The sequence below is a fragment of the Coregonus clupeaformis genome, chromosome 35 (assembly GCF_020615455.1).
Source record: "Coregonus clupeaformis isolate EN_2021a chromosome 35, ASM2061545v1, whole genome shotgun sequence".
Lineage (NCBI taxonomy): Eukaryota > Metazoa > Chordata > Actinopteri > Salmoniformes > Salmonidae > Coregonus > Coregonus clupeaformis.
In genome coordinates, this window is record NC_059226.1 from 13178331 (window position 1) to 13198455 (window position 20125).

The window sequence follows — 20125 nt, forward strand, 5'->3', positions numbered from 1 at the left end:
TCACCGTCCCCCTACTCACAAGGCAGGCAATACGCTTGACCTCATCTTTACTAGATGCTGTTCTTCTATTAATCTCACTGCAACTCCCCTCCATGTCTCCGACCACTACTTTGTATCCTTTTCTCTCTCGCTCTCCTCCAACACTACTCACTCTGCCCCTACACAGATGGTAATGCGCCGCCGCAACCTTCGCTCTCTCTCTCCCACTACTCTCTCCTCTTCCATCCTATCATCTCTTCCCTCTGCTCAATCCTTCTCCCTCCAATCTCCTGATTCTGCCTCCTCAACCCTCCTCTCCTCCCTTTCTGCATCCTTTGACTCTCTGTGTCCCCTATCCTCCCGGCCGGCTCGGTCCTCCCCTCCAGCTCCGTGGCTTGATGACTCATTGCGAGCTCACAGAACAGAGCTCCGGGCAGCGGAGAAGAAATGGAAGAAAACTAAACTCCCTGCCGACCTGGCATCTTTTCACTCCCTCCTCTCTACATTTTCTTCATCTGTTTCTGCTGCTAAGGCCACTTTCTACCACTCTAAATTCCAAGCATCTGCCTCTAACCCTAGGAAACTCTTTGCCACATTCTCCTCCCTGCTGAATCCTCCTCCCCCCCCCCTCCTCTCTCTCTGTGGATGACTTCGTCAACCACTTTGAAAAGAAGGTTGACGACATCCGATCTTCGTTTGTTAAGTCTAATGACACTGCTGGTCCTGCTCACACTGCCCTACCCTATGCTTTGACTTCTTTCTCCCCTCTCTCTCCAGATAAAATCTTACGACTCATGACTGCAGGCCGCCCAACAACCTGCCCGCTTGACCCCATCCCCTCCTCTCTTCTCCAGACCATCTCCAGTGACCTTCTCCCCTACCTCACCTCGCTGATCAACTCATCCTTGACCGCTGGCTATGTCCCTTCCGTCTTCAAGAGAGCGAGAGTTGCACCCCTTCTCAAAAAACCAACACTCGATCCCACTGATGTCAACAACTACAGACCAGTATCCCTTCTTTCTTTTCTTTCCAAAACTATTGAGCGTGCCGTCTTTAGCCAACTCTCTTGCTATCTCTCTCAGAATGACCTTCTTGATCCAAACCAGTCAGGTTTCAGGACTGGTCATTCAACTGAGACTGCTCTTCTCTGTGTCACGGAGGCTCTCCGCACTGCTAAAGCTAACTCTCTCTCCTCTGCTCTTGTCCTTCTAGACCTGTCTGCTGCCTTTGATACTGTGAACCATCAGATCCTCCTCTCCACCCTCTCCGAGCTGGGCATCTCCGGCGCGGCTCACTCCTGGATTGCGTCCTACCTGACCGGTCGCTCCTACCAAGTGGCGTGGCGAGAAGCTGTCTCCGCACCACGTGCTCTCACCACTGGTGTCCCCCAGGGCTCAGTTCTAGGCCCTCTCCTATTCTGCCTATACACCAAGTCACTTGGCTCTGTCATATCCTCACATGGCCTCTCCTATCATTGCTACGCTGACGATACACAACTAATCTTCTCCTTTCCCCCTTCTGATAACCAGGTGGCGAATCGCATCTCTGCATGTCTGGCAGACATATCAGTATGGATGACGGATCACCACCTCAAGCTGAACCTTGGCAAGACGGAGCTGCTCTTCCTCCCGGGGAAGGACTGCCCGTTCCATGATCTCGCCATCACGGTTGACAACTCCGTTGTGTCCTCCTCCCAGAGTGCGAAGAGCCTTGGCGTGACCCTGGACAACACCCTGTCGTTCTCCGCTAACATCAAGGCGGTGACCCGATCCTGCAGGTTCATGCTCTACAACATTCGGAGAGTACGACCCTGCCTCACACAGGAACCGGCACAGGTCCTAATCCAGGCACTTGTCATCTCCCGTCTGGATTACTGCAACTCGCTGTTGGCTGGGCTCCCTGCCTGTGCCATTAAACCCCTACAACTCATCCAGAATGCCGCAGCCCATCTGGTGTTCAACCTTCCCAAGTTCTCTCACGTCACCCCGCTCCTCCACACACTCCACTGGCTTCCAGTTGAAGCTCGCATCTGTTACAAGACCATGGTGCTTGCCTATGGAGCTGTGAGGGGAACGGCACCTCTGTACCTTCAGGCTCTGATCAGTCCCTACACCCAAACGAGGGCATTGCGTTCATCCACCTCTGGCCTGCTGGCTCCCCTTCCTCTGCGGAAGCATAGTTCCCGCTCAGCCCAGTCAAAACTGTTCGCTGCTCTGGCACCCCAATGGTGGAACAAGCTCCCTCACGACGCCAGGACAGCTGAGTCACTCACCACCTTCCGGAGACATTTGAAACCCCACCTCTTTAAGGAATACCTGGGATAGGATAAAGTATTCCTTCTACCCCCTCGCCCTAAAAAAAATAAAATAATAATAATAATAATAATTGTAAAGTGGTTATCCCACTGGCTATAGGGTGAATGCACCAACTTGTAAGTCACTCTGGATAAGAGCGTCTGCTAAATGACGTAAATGTAAATGTAATAGAGATATGCTTTATTAGTCCATATGAGATGGAAATGTGTCTTCTGCGTTTTCCCAACCCCTCCGATATACATATACACAAACACACATTAGGTTGGAAATGGCTGGTTGCTGGCCCGCTTCTCTAACCTCAAGGCTACTGTCACCCCCTAGACACCTAGACACAATGAAACAAAGGCACCCATCAGTCACAGTCACATACATACACACACTCAGTCATATACACTGTGGCCGTGTCCGAATACCCGTACTTACATTCTAAATAGTAGGCAATTTGGGTATGCAAGTTTTATAGTATGTTACATTTGGAAAATGTAGTGCTTTAAATGCCAGGATGTCAAACTCATTTCAGCTTCTCATCTAATAGAATTCACTGTACACTATTGAGGAAGAGAATCGTCTTTAGAGACGTGTGTCTGACAACAGCTGATAATCAGCTGAGGGGACGCACTGTACCAAAATGAACGAATGGCGGGAATCAACACAATTCTGCATTAGATTATGGATTCTCAGTAGGATGAGCCTAGAATTCTGATATTTGTTGCTTACTGCATTTGTTTTTAGTAAACAGTACGTTCTAGTATGTAGTACACAGTATGCAGTTTAAGTAAGTAGTAGGCAAGCCAGATTTCGGACACGGCATGTGTCTTTTTCACACACACACAGTCACTCACTCGTACTGGGAGCGAAGGTCCGTGACGTCAGAGCTCCCTCCACTCGGACTCCTCTCCAGCTCCTCCCGATGAGCATTCCTGATCGCCTCAATCGCTACACATAGGCCACAAACACAGGAAGTGAACAGACATGTTGCCACATACCCCACCCTCCCCCCCATCCCACTTCCAGGGGCATGTTCAGCAGGACACAACGTTTGGAAACGTTCAGATGGAAATATGCTATGTGGAACAAGCATGCCTCTCTGACATGTAGAATAAGGAATCATGTTGGCTCTATTCATGGCATTTGTGTCAGCAACTTTTGACCATGTTTGCCTTCGGAACATGGCCCAGGTGTTTTACCTGCGACAGTGGCGGCTGTCTCCTCCTCCAGTAGGCGGTCTCTCTCCTGCAGGAGCGTGGCCACTTCCCTCTGGTGCTGCCGCTGCAGGTCCCCCACCAGCTTCTGGTGCACCGCCTCCATGGCAGTGAAGCCTCGCTCACAGGAAGCCTGCAGGGTATGAATTTCACCTTTATATGTCTATACTTTTTAACTCCTACTTTTATGGAGTATGTGGTATGATGTTGGTACTGATTAGTTTTCACTGCCTTTTGGAAATTATTCAGATCTCTTGACGTTTTCCACATTTTGTTACATTACAGCCTTATTCTAAAATAGATTTTTTTTAAATATCCTCAGCAATCTACACACAATACCCCATAATGACAAAGTGAAAACAGCTTTTTTTTCTTTTTTCGCAAATGTATTAAAAATAAAAAACAGTAATACCTTATTCAATTGATTGGACATGCTTTCGAAAGGCACACACCTGTCTATATAAGGTCCCACAGTTGACAGTGCATGTCAGAGCAAAAACCAAGCCATGAGGTCGAAGGAATTGTCCATAGAGATCCGAGACAGGATTGTGTCGAGACACAGATCTGGGCAAGGGTACACATTTTTTTTTTGCAGTATTGAAGGATCCCCAAGAACACAGTGGCCTCCATCATTCTTAAATGGAAAGAAGTTTGGAACCACCAAGACTCTTCCTAGAGCTGGCTGCCTGGCCAAACTGAGCAATCAGGGGGAGAAGGGCCTTGGTCAGGGAGGTGACCAAGAACCTGATGGTCACTCTGACAGACCTCTAGAGTTCCTCTGTGGAGAAGGACAACCATCACTGCAGCACTCCACCAATCAGGCCTTTATGGTAGAGTGGCCAGACGGAAGCCACTCCTCAGTAAAAGGCACATGACAACCCGCTTGGAGTTTGCCAAAAGGCACCTAAAGGACTCTCAGACCATGAGAAACAAGATTCTCTGGTCTGATGAAACCAAGATTGAACTCTTTGGCCTGAATGCCAATCGTCACAGGTGTGCCAAGCTTGTAGCGTCATACCCAAGAAGACTCGATGCTGTAATCGCTGCCAAAGGTTCTTCAACAAAGTACTGAGTAAAGGGTCTGAATACTTATGTAAATGTAATATTTCTGTTTTTTATTTTTTATAAATTAGCAACAAATTCAAAAAATCTGTTTTTGCTTTGTCATTATGGGGTATTGATGAGGGGAAAAAACTATTTAATCAAATTTAGAATAAGGCTGTAACGTAACAACAGTCAAGGGGTCTGAATACTTTCCAAAGTCACTGTATATCAAAGCATTAGCATTTACCTAATATAAGTAATTAATTAAACCTAATTTACCACAATGTGTTTGTGTAAACGTATTCGGTATTTGGGTGGGGCTGTGTTATACCTTGAAGTTTTCAAGGTCTCTCTGGTAAACCTCCTTCATGGCAATTTCATCCCCTTCCAGATTCCGTCTCCCCGCCTCGTCTTTCATGGTGTTCACCTGCGTCTCAAGCACATGGATTCGATTCTTCATTGTCTCCATGGACACTGGGTCTATTTTGCAGGCTCCATCCATATTCAATTCCTCTGCCGGCAGGGTGGAATCTAAGGTGAAGTCTGGGTAGGAGGTGGCTTTTTCAGGAGGAGTGTTAGGGGTGGTCTGTGAAGAGCGGGACTCGTGTTGTGCGTCTATTGCAACACAGGCAGACCGAGCATGGTGGCTGTGCAGACGTATCATTTCCTCCTCATGGATCTTTTGGAGCTCCCGCATCTTCCCTTGGAACTCCTCCTCCAGCTTCTGCACCTGCTCCTCATGGCGATCCTCGATGCTCTCGATGTCGGCTAGGAGTACACCCACCTTACGCCGGGTCTCGCTCTCTGCGGCAGCCCTCCCTTGCTCCACCCACTCCAGCTTCTCCTTGAGGGCCTGGCTGTCCTCCTGCAGGCGGGACAGGGCGTGGCTAAAGGCGCGGCGCTCCTCGCTGAGCATGGCCTCTTGCTCCTGACACAGCGCCCCCAGGCTGTCGCATAGCCCCTTGCATCGTAGCAGTTCCTGTTCGTGATCCAGCTGCAGGCGGCACGCCACGTAGGTCACCTGGGACTGGAACAGCACCTCCGGCCAGCACAGGGTCAAGTGCAGGGTTCCAACAGAGTCCGGGTCATCCAAACAGCGTCCACCTTTTGCCAAACTACTCTCCCCCTTTGAGCCACTGCTGCTGGGGATCTCCTGACAGAGTTGGTGCAAGACCTTGGCCCTTTTCCGCAGCTGGACTGCAAGTCTTTCTGTCCAGTTGTGTTGTTTCTCTGCCTTGTCCCCACTCCAAACTGATTGGTCCCTCTCCAGCATGTTGTCTGTGAGGCCTCTGTTCTTCAGCTGGACCTGTTCCTCATAAGGAGCCAACTCTGGAGGACTGATGTCAGCCAGACCCCTGGCCTGACCAGAGCTCAGCTTATTATCCCCAGTGCCGCCACACTGTTCCTCTGGCTCAGAGCCCCGCCACAGCTGCTCCCTGGTCGGGTTGTCTGAGTGCAGTTCTTCTTGCATCGGCTCCCCCTGGTAGCGACGCTGTAAGGTTAGAGAGATGTAGGCCAGCTCTGCTCTGGCACAGACCCTGGCAATGGCGCTCTTCTCCGACTCAGTGTCGCCACCTACTGGTTTGCCACACCCCATTCCGAGGGCCATCCTTTTCGAAAGCACGTCGGTATACATGTGTGCCGAGTCACCTTCGTCTCCACCAAGCAGGGCTTCGGTCTGGCAAAAAATGTCATCTTGGCTCTGCAGTGCCGACGCCATCTTCTCTAACGTAGACGCTTCCAGGGCTAATGCTCTACCCAACGTTTCCATTCCAGCTTCATCTCCTTCTGGGCATGACATTGTGGCACACGATTGTGTCTTGTCATCAATCAAGTCTTCCTCCTCCCTCTGAATTCGGTTGCACTCGCGCCATTGCTCATCGGCAATTATTCCTCCTTGACTGAGGCAGGCGGCAGCAGTGACCAGCTGCATCTCCAGGGCGCAGAACGCGGCTTCTAGGTCAACGTTGCTGCCTTCCCCAGGGTTCCTCCTCAGCAGGGCTTGGATCCTCTCTCTGCAGGCCTGCACACTGGCCAGGGCCGCCTGACACTGCCCACCCAGCACCCTGGTTCGGCCCTCCGTCTCCAGGGTGAAGCGCCTGCTCTGCTTGGCCTGGTTGTGGAGAAGGAGGCTAAGCCGCTGGGTCGCGGCCCGGCTCTGGGTGAGCTGGGAGCGGAGGTGGGGGTCAGCGGCTGCACCGCTGCACCACTGACCTTGTGGCTCCTCCAGCCTCTGGGTGATGTCTCTCAATTTCTCCTCGGTCACATACAGCTTGGTCTCCAGGACCTGGATCACTGACATGAACCTGTCCGGGTCGTCTCCGGCCGTAACGATGTACTGGTAGGCCGGGTCGACAGAACATGAGCCAGGTCCAGAGTGGTTTACATCAGGGACGCCGCTGCCATTTGTCTGTGCTCCATCTGTATTGTAAGAGTGGTGGATGGTCTGGGTTTCCCGTGAATTCAGACCGCTGGATTTGATGTTCAGTCTGTTGTCAGTCACTTTGAAGAGAGGAAGAGAGGAACAACAGGTGCATGCTTTCTTCGCCTCGCTCAGTTTCAGCTCCGTCTCCTCCAGGCTGCTCCCAAGGGCGGCCATCTTAACCAAGGCTTCACTCAGCTCCCGCTCCTTCCTATCCAGCAGCCTCTCGTAGTCCTCCCGAGCATCGCGAGCTGCCACCTCCCTCTCCTGCGCCTGTCCCAGGGCCCGCTGTAGCTCCTCTGAAACACTCTCGTAGGAGTGCTCCAGGTTGTAGTAGTCAGTCTCCTCCGTCTGCAGGCGTCTCTGCAGCCGATCTACCTCCCCGTCTACCTCGGCCAGCTGGTTCTGCAGCTCTTGGCAGCGTCTCTCCAGCTGCTCCCCCTCCCCCTGCAGCCTCCCTACAGCCGCCAGCGTGCGAGCCAGCTCCTCCTGCAGCTGCTGCTGAGCCTCCGCCACCTCTCCTCCCCTGGCCCACGGCTGCCCCTGCCCCTTCAACAATGTCTCCGCTTGCTGCTCAGCCTTCTGCAGCTGCTCCTGCAGGTCCTGGGTCCGGCGCTCCGCCTGGGCCAGGCTGGCCCCCAGGCTTCTGCGCTCCCTTTCCTGGCTCTCCTGCAAGAGGCCCAGGTGCTTCTGCAGGCGCACCTCCTTCTCGGCCTGTACCTTCTCTGTGGCTTTCATCTGGGCTGACACCTCTTGCAGCCGCTGGCGCAACCGCTCCGTCTCCTGCCGGTGGTCATGCTCCTCCTCCTCCCGCTGCTTCAGAGCGCTCCGGCGCTCCTGCTGCAGCTCAGAGTGTGCCAGGGCTGCAGCCTCCCCTGCGCTTAACGCCTGCGCCTGCAAGGCGATGAGCTCTGCCCTCCGCTGCAGCTCAGCCTCACGCGCCACCTCCTGGCTCCTCCTCTGGGCCTCCAGCTCGAAGCGCAGGTCCTGGTTCAGCTTCTGAAGGCGCTGCCACGCGCACGCCTCTGCGGAGGAGGACGGGTTGAAAGAAGTGGGCAGGCCATTCTAAAAGAGATTGATGAGAGATTTGGTTCCATTGTTACGGGGAAGCTTAACCAAGCATACCTTAAGTATTCTAAAGTATTTGACTTACAGTACCAGTCAAAGGTTTGGACACACCTACTCATTCCAGGGTTTTTCTTTAGTTTTACTATTTTCTACATTGTAGAATAATAGTGAAGACATAAAAACTATGAAATAACACATATGGAATCATATAGTAACCAAAAAAGTGTTCAACAAATCAAAATATATTTAACATTTGAAATTCTTCAAAGTAGCCAGCCTTTGCCTTGATGACAGCTTTGCACACTCTTGGCATTCTCTCAACCAGCTTCATGAGGTAGTCACCTGGAATGCATTTCAATTAACAGGTGTGCCTTCTTAAAAGTTAAGTTGTGGATTTTCTTTCCTTCTTAATGCGTTTGAGCCAATCAGTTGTGCTGTGACAAGGTAGGAGTTGTGTACAGAAGATAGCCCTATTTGGTAAAAGACCAAGTCCATATTAGGGCAAGAACAGCTCAAATAAGCAAAGCGAAACGACAGTCCATCATTACTTTAAGACATGAAGGTCAGTCAATACGGAAACTTTCAAGAACATTGAAAGTTTCTTCAAGTGCAGTCGCAAAAACAATCAAGCGCTATGATGAAACTGGCTCTTGAGGACCGCCACAGGAAAGGAAGACCCAGAGTTACCTCTGCTGCAGAGGATCAGTTCATTAGAGTTAACTGCACCTCAGATTGCAGCCCAAATAAATGCTTCACAGAGTTCAAATAACAGACACATCTCAACATTAACTTTTCAGCGGAGACTGCGTGAATCAGTCCTTCATGGTCGAATTTCTGCAAAGAAACCACTACTAAAGGACACCAATAAGAAGAAGAGACTTGCTTGGGCCAAGAAACATCAGCAATGGACATTAGACCGGTGGAAATATGTCCTTCGGTCTGATGAGTCCAAATTTGAGATTTTTGGTTCCAACTGCTGTGTCTTTGTGAGACGCATAGTAGGTGAACGGATGATCTCCGCATGTGTGGGTCCCACCGTGAAGCATGGAGGAGGAGATGTGATGGTGCTTTGCTGGTGACACTGTTGGTGATTGATTTAGAATTCAAGGCACACTTAACTAGCATGGCTACCACAGCATTCTGCAGCGATACGCCATCCCATCTGGTTTGCGCTTAGTGGAACTATCATTTGTTTTTCAGCAGGATAATGACCCAAAACACACCTCCAGGCTGTGTAAGGGCTATTTGTCCAAGAAGGAGAGTGATTGAGTGCTGAATCAGATGACCTGGCCTCCACAATCACCCGACCTCAACCCAATTCAGATGGTCTGGGATGAGGTGGACTGCAGAGTGAAGGAAAAGCAGCCAACAAGTGCTCAGCATATGTGGGAACTCCTTCAAGACTGTTGGAAAAGCATTCCTCATGAAGCTGGTTGAGAAAATACCAAGAGTGTGCAAAGCTGTCATCAAGGCATAGGGAAGCTATGATTTGTTTAACACATTTTTCGTTACTAAACTCAGCAAAAAAATAAATGTCCTCTCACTGTCAACTGCGTTTATTTTCAGCAAACTTAACGTTTAACTATTGAACATAGCAAGATTCAACAACTGAGACATAAACTGAACAAGTTCCTCAGACATGTGACTAACAGAAATTGAATAATGTGTACCTGAACAAAGGGGGGGTCAAAATCAAAAGTAACAGTCAGTATCTGGTGTGGCCACCAGCTGCATTAACCCTCCCGTTGTCCTAGGGTCAAAATGACCCGCCACTGTGTTGAACCAACTTTATTTATTTTTGGGGGATCATTTGTGAGAAGGAGGCAGTGAGACTTTAAAGAAAGTATCACTGCCTCCTTCTCACAAATTATCAAAAAAATATAAAAATGAAATAAAGTTGGTTCAACACAGTGGCGGGTCATTTTGACCCTAGGACAACGGGAGGGTTAAGTACAGCAGTGCATCTCCTCGTCATGGACTGCACCAGATCCGGGCTCTTCGCTGGCCATGGCAGAACACTGACATTCCTGTCTTGCAGGAAATCACGCACAGAATGAGCAGTATGGCTGGTGGCATTGTCATGCTGGAGGGTCATGTCAGGATGAGCCTGCAGGAAGGGTACCACATGAGGGAGGAGGATGTCTTCCCTGTAACGCACAGCATTGAGATTGCCTGCAATGACAACAAGCTCAGTCCGATGATGCTATGACACACTGCCCCAGACCATGATGGATGTTTATGGTTCATTGAACAAGCATGGGAAACCGTGTTTAAACCCTTTACAATGAAGATCTGTGAAGTTATTTGGATTTTTACTAATTATCTTTGAAAGACAGGGTCCTGAAAAAGGGACGTTTCTTTTTTTGCTGAGTTTACATGATTCCATATGTGTTATTTCATAGTTTTGATGTCTTCACTATTATTCTACAATGTAGAAAATAGTTAAAATAAAGAAAAACCCTTGAATGAGTAGGTGTGTCCAAACTTTTGACTGGTACTGTATGTATTTGACCCAATTCAGCTACAGGTATGGTCTGACCTGTAGTAGGCGGCTCTCCCTGGAGCGTTCCCTCTCCTGCTGCAGCTGTTGCTGCAGACTGATGTTCACCTGCTGGAGTCTGGACAACTCTCTCTGGGTCTGCTCCAGCTGAGGACACACACACACACAGAAACATGCTCAAACAAACACACACACACACACAAACACACGCCTAAACACACACACACACAAATACATGCTCAAACACACACGCACCACAAATACATGCTCAAACACACACGCACACACACAAGTGCATGCTCAAACATACACATACACTCACAAACAAGCCACAGTGACTTAAATCACACTCCTAACACACCGTTACACACACATACTCTAGCTCACCTCTCCGACCAGTTGTCCAGTCTGCTGTTCATAGGACTGCTGCTCCGTGTCTTCTGTGGTTTCATCAGAGTTACTGATGGGAACCCACCTCTCCTCTCTCAGCGGTGTGGAAGCCACTTGCTGCCAGTGCTGCTCTATCACCACATCCACCCGTACACCGGCAGTGCCATCACAAGGGGTGTTGCTAGGAGTGTTGCCAAGGCCATCACTAAGGGCAACGCTAGGGACATCACTAGGGTTGTGGCCAGTGGCATCATCATCGCCACACCCAATGGGCAGCTCCAGTGTAGAAGAGGTGGAGCTGCTGTCCACCTCAGAAACTGCCCTTTTCTCAAAAACCTTATTTTGAGCATGAACTAGTGTTGTGGTTGTTGTGGGTGTTTTAGTCCCAGCAACACTTCTTTCCTCTAAGGGTGTGGCCGTGGATGGAGCCTGGGGTAGCATGGTTGGACCTGCCCCCCTTTCTAGTACCTCCGCCTCTTGTGAAGCTACAGTGTCCCTGAGGCACTGAGAGGTGGACGAGGAGGCCACGGAGGAGCAGGAGTTAGAGGCAACCGGAGAGGAGGAGGAGGAGACTGGTGAGGGGCTGCCGCCATCAGCGGTGTCCCATCCTACCACAGGACGCGGCTGTCCACTGGGCTCAGCCTCCTTCTCTTCTCCCTGGTGGTGCAGTTGGTGGCTGAAATCAGCCCAGTCGAAGGTTTTGTAGCGGCCCTCCCGGCGACGCTCGCGGACACTACGGTTTTTCCTCTGATCTGGATCCACATCTTCCACTGCAGAGCGTGTCTCCGTAGGGGCTGGATCCTGTAGCCCTGTTGGCTCCTTCTGCTCTGTAAGAGAACTGGAGGACAGAAGAGAAGGCAAAAGGCATGGTCAACTGTTGTCAAATGACAACATAACACTTTATGCAAGCTTACTCATCACCTAGTCAGCTAGCTATGACAAAGGGACCAAGTCAACTGTTACAATCTACATAGGGTACACCAGAACTACTTTACATTGACATTTTAGTCATTTAGCAGTCGCTCTTAACCTTAATTGCTCCTGTAAGTCACTCTGGATAAGTGCCTTGCTCAAAGGCACAGACAGATTTTTCACCTAGTCGGCTCGGGGATTCGAACCAACGCTGTTAACCGCTAGGCTATCTGCCGCCCAAAATACTTTCAAATACTTGAACTGCGGGTTGATTTAGTTTTCTAGGCACAATGGAAACAATGGAATGTCCAAAAGTGCAAACTCCAAACTGAATCAAGTGCACATCATAGTAATGTATTTGACCCAGGTCTGGTCTGTGTACACAGATACACAAATACAGGTAACACTTTACTTGACACCCAGCGTCATAACATGTTATGACACGGTCATAACCATGTCATAATATGTCATAACAGCTGACATTACTTGTCATAACCTGTTATAATATGGTCATGACACATATATTTAGACCTGTTGTGACATTTGTTGCGTTATTTTATGGCTGGTTATGACACCTACATAGGAGTGTAAAAACACAAAAAACCAAATCACAGTAAGTATTTTATGGCTGGTTATGACACCTAGATAAGCGTGTCAAAACCCACAAAACCACCACTCAAGGCAAAACATTCCATTACACCATAGCCTACGTGTCAACAGTATGTTTATGTTGTATAATTTTTTTTGAAATAGACCATATTAAATGATAATTGTAATTGCGCACACATCGATGTCAGACATGCACCTACCCCAATACTCTGTTATATGGCTTATATGATTATGATGGTCATAATACTGCTTGACAGTGTCATAAAGTGTATTTTCTTAGTCTATGTAAAGTGACACAGGATGATCATTATTCTTCATGACAGTGTCATTTTATTTAAAATATGATGAAAAAAAACATGACTGTGAAGAATTCATTACAACAACAACAAGGATTTAAGAAACAAACTTTAAAACGAAAGGAAAGACATTAAAAAAAAATAATAATGTGGGTTTTAAAACTCTTATGTAGGTGTCATAATCCGCCATAAAATAACGCAATATATGCCGCAGAAGCTGTAAATATATGGGTCTTGACAGTGTTATGACCATATTACGACAGATTATGACAAGTTATGTCAGCTGTTATGACATTATGACATGGTTTTGACCCCACTGGTGTCAAGTAAAGTGTTACCCAAATATATCTAAAAGGTCAATGGTCACGAGGCCCAAGGATTCAACCTGGCTCTGAGAGTGGAAAGTTTCAGCAGCCGCAGGCTTTTCCTAAAGAGTAGCGTGGAATACATAGGACAAAACAGTAAAGAAGAGACATCAGACTTTCTGTATCATAACAAGCACATATCAGGGGATTGAGGTGTTCAGTGCTGGATGGCATGTTTGTTTGTAAATTTTGCAAGTCATTGTAAAGTTTGCAAGTAATTGTTTGTAAAGTTTGCAAGTCATTGTAAACTGAAGTGGATTGTGTAATGTTTTGTTTAGAGAGTTGTTGTTGTCTTTTTGTCTTGTCAGTCTTGTTTTGTTTTGTGATTGAAAATGAATCAATAAATCCTAAATAGTTTCTGTCACAACCAGAGAAGTCTCCTTTACCTTGTGACGTCCGGGGCCACGGTGGGCCTCACGTTCTTCATGATGGCCTGGACCCAGTTCCTTCGGATCCCAGCGGTCATGGCACACAAGGTGAACGCTCCCTCTGCAGTCTGGGTGAGGAGGTGGTAGACTCAATCACTGTGATTTCAGTGTGCTTTTTGTCATTAACCTCTTAAGGATCAGACCCTTTTTTCCCATTTCCGCCTAAAATGACATCCCCAAATCTAACTGCCTGTAGCTCAGGGCCTGAAGCAAGGATATTCTTGATACCATTTGAAAGGAGAAACTTTGAAGTTTGTGGAAATGTGAAATTAATGTAGGAGAATATAACACATTAGATCTGGTAAAAGATAATACAAACAAAAAAACATGCATTTTATATTTTTTATTTTTGTTTCATAATCTTTGAAATGCAAGAGAAAGGCCACAATATAATATTGCAGTTTAGGCACAATTTAGATTTTGACCACTAGATGGAAGCAGTTTGCGCAAAGTTTCTGATCTAGTGAAGCATTGCAATACTGGACTATTTTGTATCAAGACTGCCCAAATGTGCCGAATTGGTCAATTGATACATTTTCAAGTACATAACTATAGAGAACATACAAAAATGATATGGTAATACAAAATGTAAGTTTACAGACTCCAAGGAACGTCATACATGATGGATCATTAGCTTATACACTAACTTTCACACATCTAGATGGGCAGGCGGGGTGGGTGTGGAGCCAGAGACAGCAGGAACCCTGTTCCTACATTTGAATATAAAAATGGATTTTATCAAACAAAAATATGCTACATTCTATCTCTGGGACCCTTAGGATGACAAATCAGAGCAAGATTACTGAATGTAAGTACATTATTTACCTTCAGCGGTGAATGTATCAAACAAATTGCCGTGATAAGTTGTTTGTTGTTGTGCACTCTCCTCAAACAATAGCATGGTATTCTTTCACTGTAATAGCTACTGTAAATTGGACAGTGCAGTTAGAGTAACAAGAATTTAAGCTTTCTGTCCATATAAGACATGTCTATGTCTTGGAAAGTTTCCTGTTACTTACAACAGTCATGCTAATCACATTAGCGCACGTTAGCTCAACCGTCCCGTATACAGGACACCGATCCCGTAGATGTTAACTATCCTACCCTGTCCTCTCCTACCCTTGAATAATTCCTTTCATAGAATATTTTCACCCTGAACATGCACTACTCACAGAAGACAAAAAAAAAGATCTGATCTGAGATACACCCCCATGAACCCTTTATTATTAACTTGTAATATCATCTCACACACCCCTTGACAGCCCTACTACATAGAACTGTCGGGCTATAACAAATCATCTCATCTGACTGAAGATTAACCCATCCAAAGACTCTAAATGTCAACTCACGTGGATCTGGAAGCCGTAGTTCCTCGGAACTGGGTAGTCTGTGATGTCATAACAAGTAGACAGGTTAATCTCGCCATCCAAATCAGCAGCCTGAAATTAAATATGATAGAGAAAGACAGTCGAAGTTAAGAGGATGCTGTGATGCCCACATAAACACACTCTCGCTCTTTCTCTCTCACACGTACAAAATAATAAAAGAGTGTATTCTCAAACAACTTAAAAATAAAGGTACATTTAAAATAAGGCTGTGGCTGCGGATCTGACGTTTTCGGGATCTTTAGTCCGCAGACTAAAAGATCTGGAGCTTCCCGAAGACTTCTTTCATGAGTCGGACGAGAGGGATTTGCTCCAGACACCCGACAGGGCCCTCATCCCTGTCATATCGCGGAAGGAGATCGGGGTTCTTGGTAAGGAGCCGGCGACGAGTGGCTAATCTGCCTTTGCCATCGATACTATAGGCCAATTTACAATCGCTTGATAATAAAGTGGACGAACTACAGGCACGAATATCCTACCAACGGGACATTAAAAACTGTGATATCTTATGTTTCACCGAGTCGTGGCTGAACGAAGACATTAATAAAATACAGCTGGCGGGTTATACACTGTATCGGCAGGATAGAACGGCAGCCTCCGGTAAGACAAGGGGTGGCGGTCTATGTATATTTGTAAACAACAGCTGCTGCACGATATCTAAGGAAGTCTCAAGGTTTTTCTCGCCTGAGGTAGAGTATCTCATGATAAGAGAGTTTTCATCTATATTCTTAGTAGCTGTCTATTTACCACCACAAACCAATGCTGGCACTAAGACCACACTCAATTAACTGTATATGGCCATAAGCAAACAGATAAAACACTCATCTAGAGGCGGCGCTCCTAGTGGCCGGGGACTTTAATGCAGGGAAACTTAAATCTGTTTACCTCATTTCTACCAGCATGTTAAATGTGCAACCAGAGGGAAAAAAACTCTAGACCACCTTTACTCCACACACAGAGACACGTACAAAGCTCTCCCTCGCCCTCCATTTGGCAAATCTGACCATAATTATATCCTCCTAATTCCTGTTTACAAGCAAAAACTAAAGCAGGAAGCACCAGCGACTCGGTCAATAAAAAAGTGGTCAAATGACGCAGATGCTAAGCTACAGGACTGTTTTGCTAGCACAGACTGGAATATGTTCCGGGATTCTTCCGATGGCATTGAGGAGTTTACCACATCAGTCCCTGGCTTCATCAATAAAGTGCATCGATGACGTCGTCCCCACAGTGACCGTACGTACATACCCCAACCAGAAGCCATGGATTACAGGCAACATCCGCACTGAGCTAAAGGGTAGAGCTGCCGCTTTAAAGGACTCTAACCTGGAAGCTAATAAGAAATCCCGCTATGCCCTCCGACGAACCATCAAACAGGCAAAGCGTCAATACAGGACTAAGATCGAATCGTACTACACCGGCTCCGACGCTCGTCGGATGTGGCAGGGCTTGCAAACTATTACAGACTACAAAGGGAAGCACAGCTGCAAGCTGTCCAGTGACACGAGCCTACCAGACGAGCTAAATTACTTTATGCTCGCTTTGAGGCAAGTAACACTGAAACATGCATGAAAGCATCAGCTGTTCCGGATGACTGTGTGATCACGCTCTCCGTAGCCGATGTGAGTAAGACCTTTAAACAGGTCAACATTCACAAGGCTGCAGGGCCAGACGGATTACCAGGACGTGTACTCCGAGCATGCGCTGACCAACTGGCAAGTGTCTTCACTGACATTTTCAACCTCTCCCTGTCTGAGTCTAATACCAACATGTTTCAAACAGACCACCATAGTCACTGTGCCCAAGAACACTAAGGTAACCTGCCTAAATGACTACCAACCTGTAGCACTCACATCTGTAGCCATGAAGTGCTTTGAAAGGCTGGTCATGGCTCACATCAACACCATTATCCCAGAAACCCTAGACCTACTCCAATTTGCATACCACCCCAACATATCCACAGATGATGCAATCTCTATTGTGCTCCACACTGCCCTTTCACACCTGGACAAAAGGAACACCTATGTGAGAATGCTATTCATTGACTACAGCTCAGCGTTCAACACCATAGTGCCCTCAAAGCTCATCACTAAGCTAAGGACCCTGGGACTAAACACCTCCCTCTGCAACTGGATCCTGGACTTCCTGACGGGCCTTCCCCAGGTGGTAAGGGTAGGTAACAACACATCCACCACGCTGATCCTCAACACGGGGGCCCCTCAGGGGTGCGTGCTCAGTCTCCTCCTGTACTCCCTGATCACTCATGACTGCATGGCCAGGCACGACTCCATCATTAAGTTTGCCGATGACACAACAGTGGTAGGCCTGATCACCGACAACGATGAGACAGCCTATAGGGAGGAGGTCAGAGACCTGGCCGTGTGGTTCCAGGATAACAACCTCTCCCTCAACATGATCAAGACAAAGGAGATGATTGTGGACTACAGGAAAGGGAGGACCGAGCACACCCCCATTCTCATCGTCCGGGCTGTAGTGGAGCAGGTTGAGAGCTTCAAGTTCCTTGGTGTCCACATCACCAACAAACTATCATGGTCCAAACACACCAAGACAGTCGTGAAGAGGGCACGACAAAGCCTATTCCCCCCCAGGAGACTGAAAAGATTTGGCATGGGTCCTCAGATCCTCAAAAAGTGAAACAGCTGCACCATCGAGAGCATCCCGACTGGTTGCATTACTGCCTGGTATGGCAACTGCTTGGCCTCCGACCGCAAGGCACTACAGTGGGTAGTGCGTACAGCCCAGTACATCACTGGAGCCAAGCTTCCTGCCATCTAGGACCCCTATACCAGGCGGTGTCAGAGGAAGACCCTAAAAATTGCCAAAGACTCCAGCCACCCTAGTCAGACTGTTCTCTCTGCTACCGCATGGCAAGTGGTACCGGAGCGCCATGTCTAGGTCCAAAAGGCTTCTTAACAGCTTCTACCCCCAAGCCATAAGACTCCTGAATAGCTAATCAAATGGCTGCATAGTCACTTTACCTCTACCTACATGTACATATTACCTCAATTACCTCGACTAACCTGTGCCCCCGCACATTGACTCTGTACCGGTACCCCCTGTATATAGCCTCGCTACTGTTATTTTACTGCTGCACTTTAATAATTTTTAATTTTTATATTTTTTAATATTTTTTAATTTTTACTTATCTATTTTTTACTTAACACTTATTTTTCTTAAAACTGCATTGTTGGTTAAGGGCTAGTAAGTAAGCATTTCACTGTAAGGTCAACACCTGTTGTATTCGACGCATGTGACAAAGAAAATGTGACTTGATTTGATTATGTCTGGTGGCGCGCGCTGTTGCATTTTGGCCACATGAGCGAAACATGCGTGGTGTTTTTGTCTTACAGTAACATTATACTATACATTTTAATAGAAAGTTAGCAAAAATAGATAAGATCTTACTACCATGGAAAGGAAAATACCTGTCAATTTGTGGAAAAATCACCCTGATTAACTCTTTAGTATTATCCCAGTTTACCTATTTGCTTATGGTCTTGCCTACGCCTAGCAAACAGTTTTTTAAATTATATGAGAAAAAAATATTCAATTTTATTTGGAACGGCAAGCCAGACAAAATTAAAAGAGCATATTTATATAATGAATATGAATTCGGAGGACAGAAATTATTAAATATTAAAGCATTAGACTTATCACTAAAATCTTCAGTCATCCAAAAGTTATACTTAAATCCGAACTGGTTCTCAAGCAAATTAGTAAGATTGTCTCACCCACTGTTCAAGAAAGGCCTTTTTCCCTTTATTCAGATTACAACCTCTCACTTTCAGTTATTTGAAAAGGAAATAATCTCCCAAATGTCACTATTTCTAAAACAAGCCATAGAAAGTTGGTTGCAATTTCAATTTAATCCTCCAGAAACGACAGAACAAATAATGCAACAAATATTGTGGTTAAATTCAAATATACTAATTGACAAAAAACCTTTATTTTTTGACAGAATGTTTAAAAAAGGTATAATCTTCGTAAATGATATCATCGGTAGGACTGGTGGAGTTATGTCGCACATGCAGCTAACAAAAACATATGGAAATGTCTGCTCTACCCAAAATTACAACCAAATAATTGCAGCCTTACCGCAAAAGTGGAAGAGGAAAGTTGAAGGGGGAGAAAGTAAGGAACTTGTCTGTCGGCCTTGCATTAAAGAACATAATTGGTTAAGGAAAACTGTGATAAATAAAAAAGTATATCAGTTTCACTTAAGGACCAAAGGATTGACAGCAGTCCCATATAGATTGCAAAATAGTTGGGAAGAGATCTTTGACGTACCGATCCCATGGCATAGTGTTTATGAACTGACACGCAAAACGACACCGGATTCAAAAATTAGAATCTTTCAATTTAAATTATTATATAAAATTCTTGCTACCAATAGAATGTTATTTATATGGGGGATACAATCTTCCCAGCTCTGCAGATTTTGCTGTGAAGAGATAGAATCATTAGATCATTTGTTTTGGTTCTGTCCATTTGTAGCTTGTTTTTGGACACAGGTCCAGGAATGGCTAAAGGATTGCAATATTTACCTGGAACTAACCTTGCAGATAGCATTACTGGGTGATCTGAAAAGTCATAGTCAATCAATCAATAATATAATAATACTTTTAGCAAAAATGTTTATTTTTAATTCACAATCTGTAGAAGCAATGAGAATAGAAAGGTTCAGAACTTTTGTAAAACATCACAGTACGGTTGAAATATATATGGCAAATAGAAATCCTATATGGATGGTGTTAAGAGATAGATGGGAGGTATTGAATAGAGTTGAAGGATGGGACTAATAACAACAAATAATAACAAAGATAGCTAATAATGTAAGCATACTGTGTCCATAATAAGTATATAGGTTGTATGTTGGGAGCTTTTGGGAAAGAGCACAGTTAGAAAGATATGGCATTTAGAAGCAAACCGGATGGACATCATGAAAATGATCGGAGAGGTTGAGAGTAGAAGAAGTTCAGGAGCAAAAAAATAAAAAAATAAATATATTTTTATATATATATAGATATAGAATTATTGTAAAATTAACTCTGTCCATAAGGTGTAGATAGTAAGTATAGACCGGAAGTAGAGGCCTGGGCGTTGTTGTTCACTAATTTACTCCAAGTAGGGAAAGGATGGTGGGGTTGAAAAGTAATAAAGGGGAATATATATATAAAAAAAAAAAAACA

General features: G+C 46.3%; 1 protein-coding gene across 1 annotated transcript in view; it reads right to left on the reverse strand.

Moving 5' to 3' along the window:
- Nucleotides 1-20125, reverse strand: part of LOC121551151 (centrosome-associated protein CEP250-like) — a 77221-nt gene that overhangs the window by 34215 nt on the left and 22881 nt on the right. The window contains exons 9-15 of the mRNA XM_045210830.1: nucleotides 14880-14969; nucleotides 13489-13598; nucleotides 10918-11758; nucleotides 10570-10677; nucleotides 4872-8027; nucleotides 3482-3629; nucleotides 3137-3230 (exon numbers count right to left, since the gene is read on the reverse strand). Of these exons, the coding sequence (XP_045066765.1) occupies nucleotides 3137-3230; nucleotides 3482-3629; nucleotides 4872-8027; nucleotides 10570-10677; nucleotides 10918-11758; nucleotides 13489-13598; nucleotides 14880-14969 (4547 nt within the window). The remainder of the gene's footprint in view (nucleotides 1-3136; nucleotides 3231-3481; nucleotides 3630-4871; nucleotides 8028-10569; nucleotides 10678-10917; nucleotides 11759-13488; nucleotides 13599-14879; nucleotides 14970-20125) is intronic.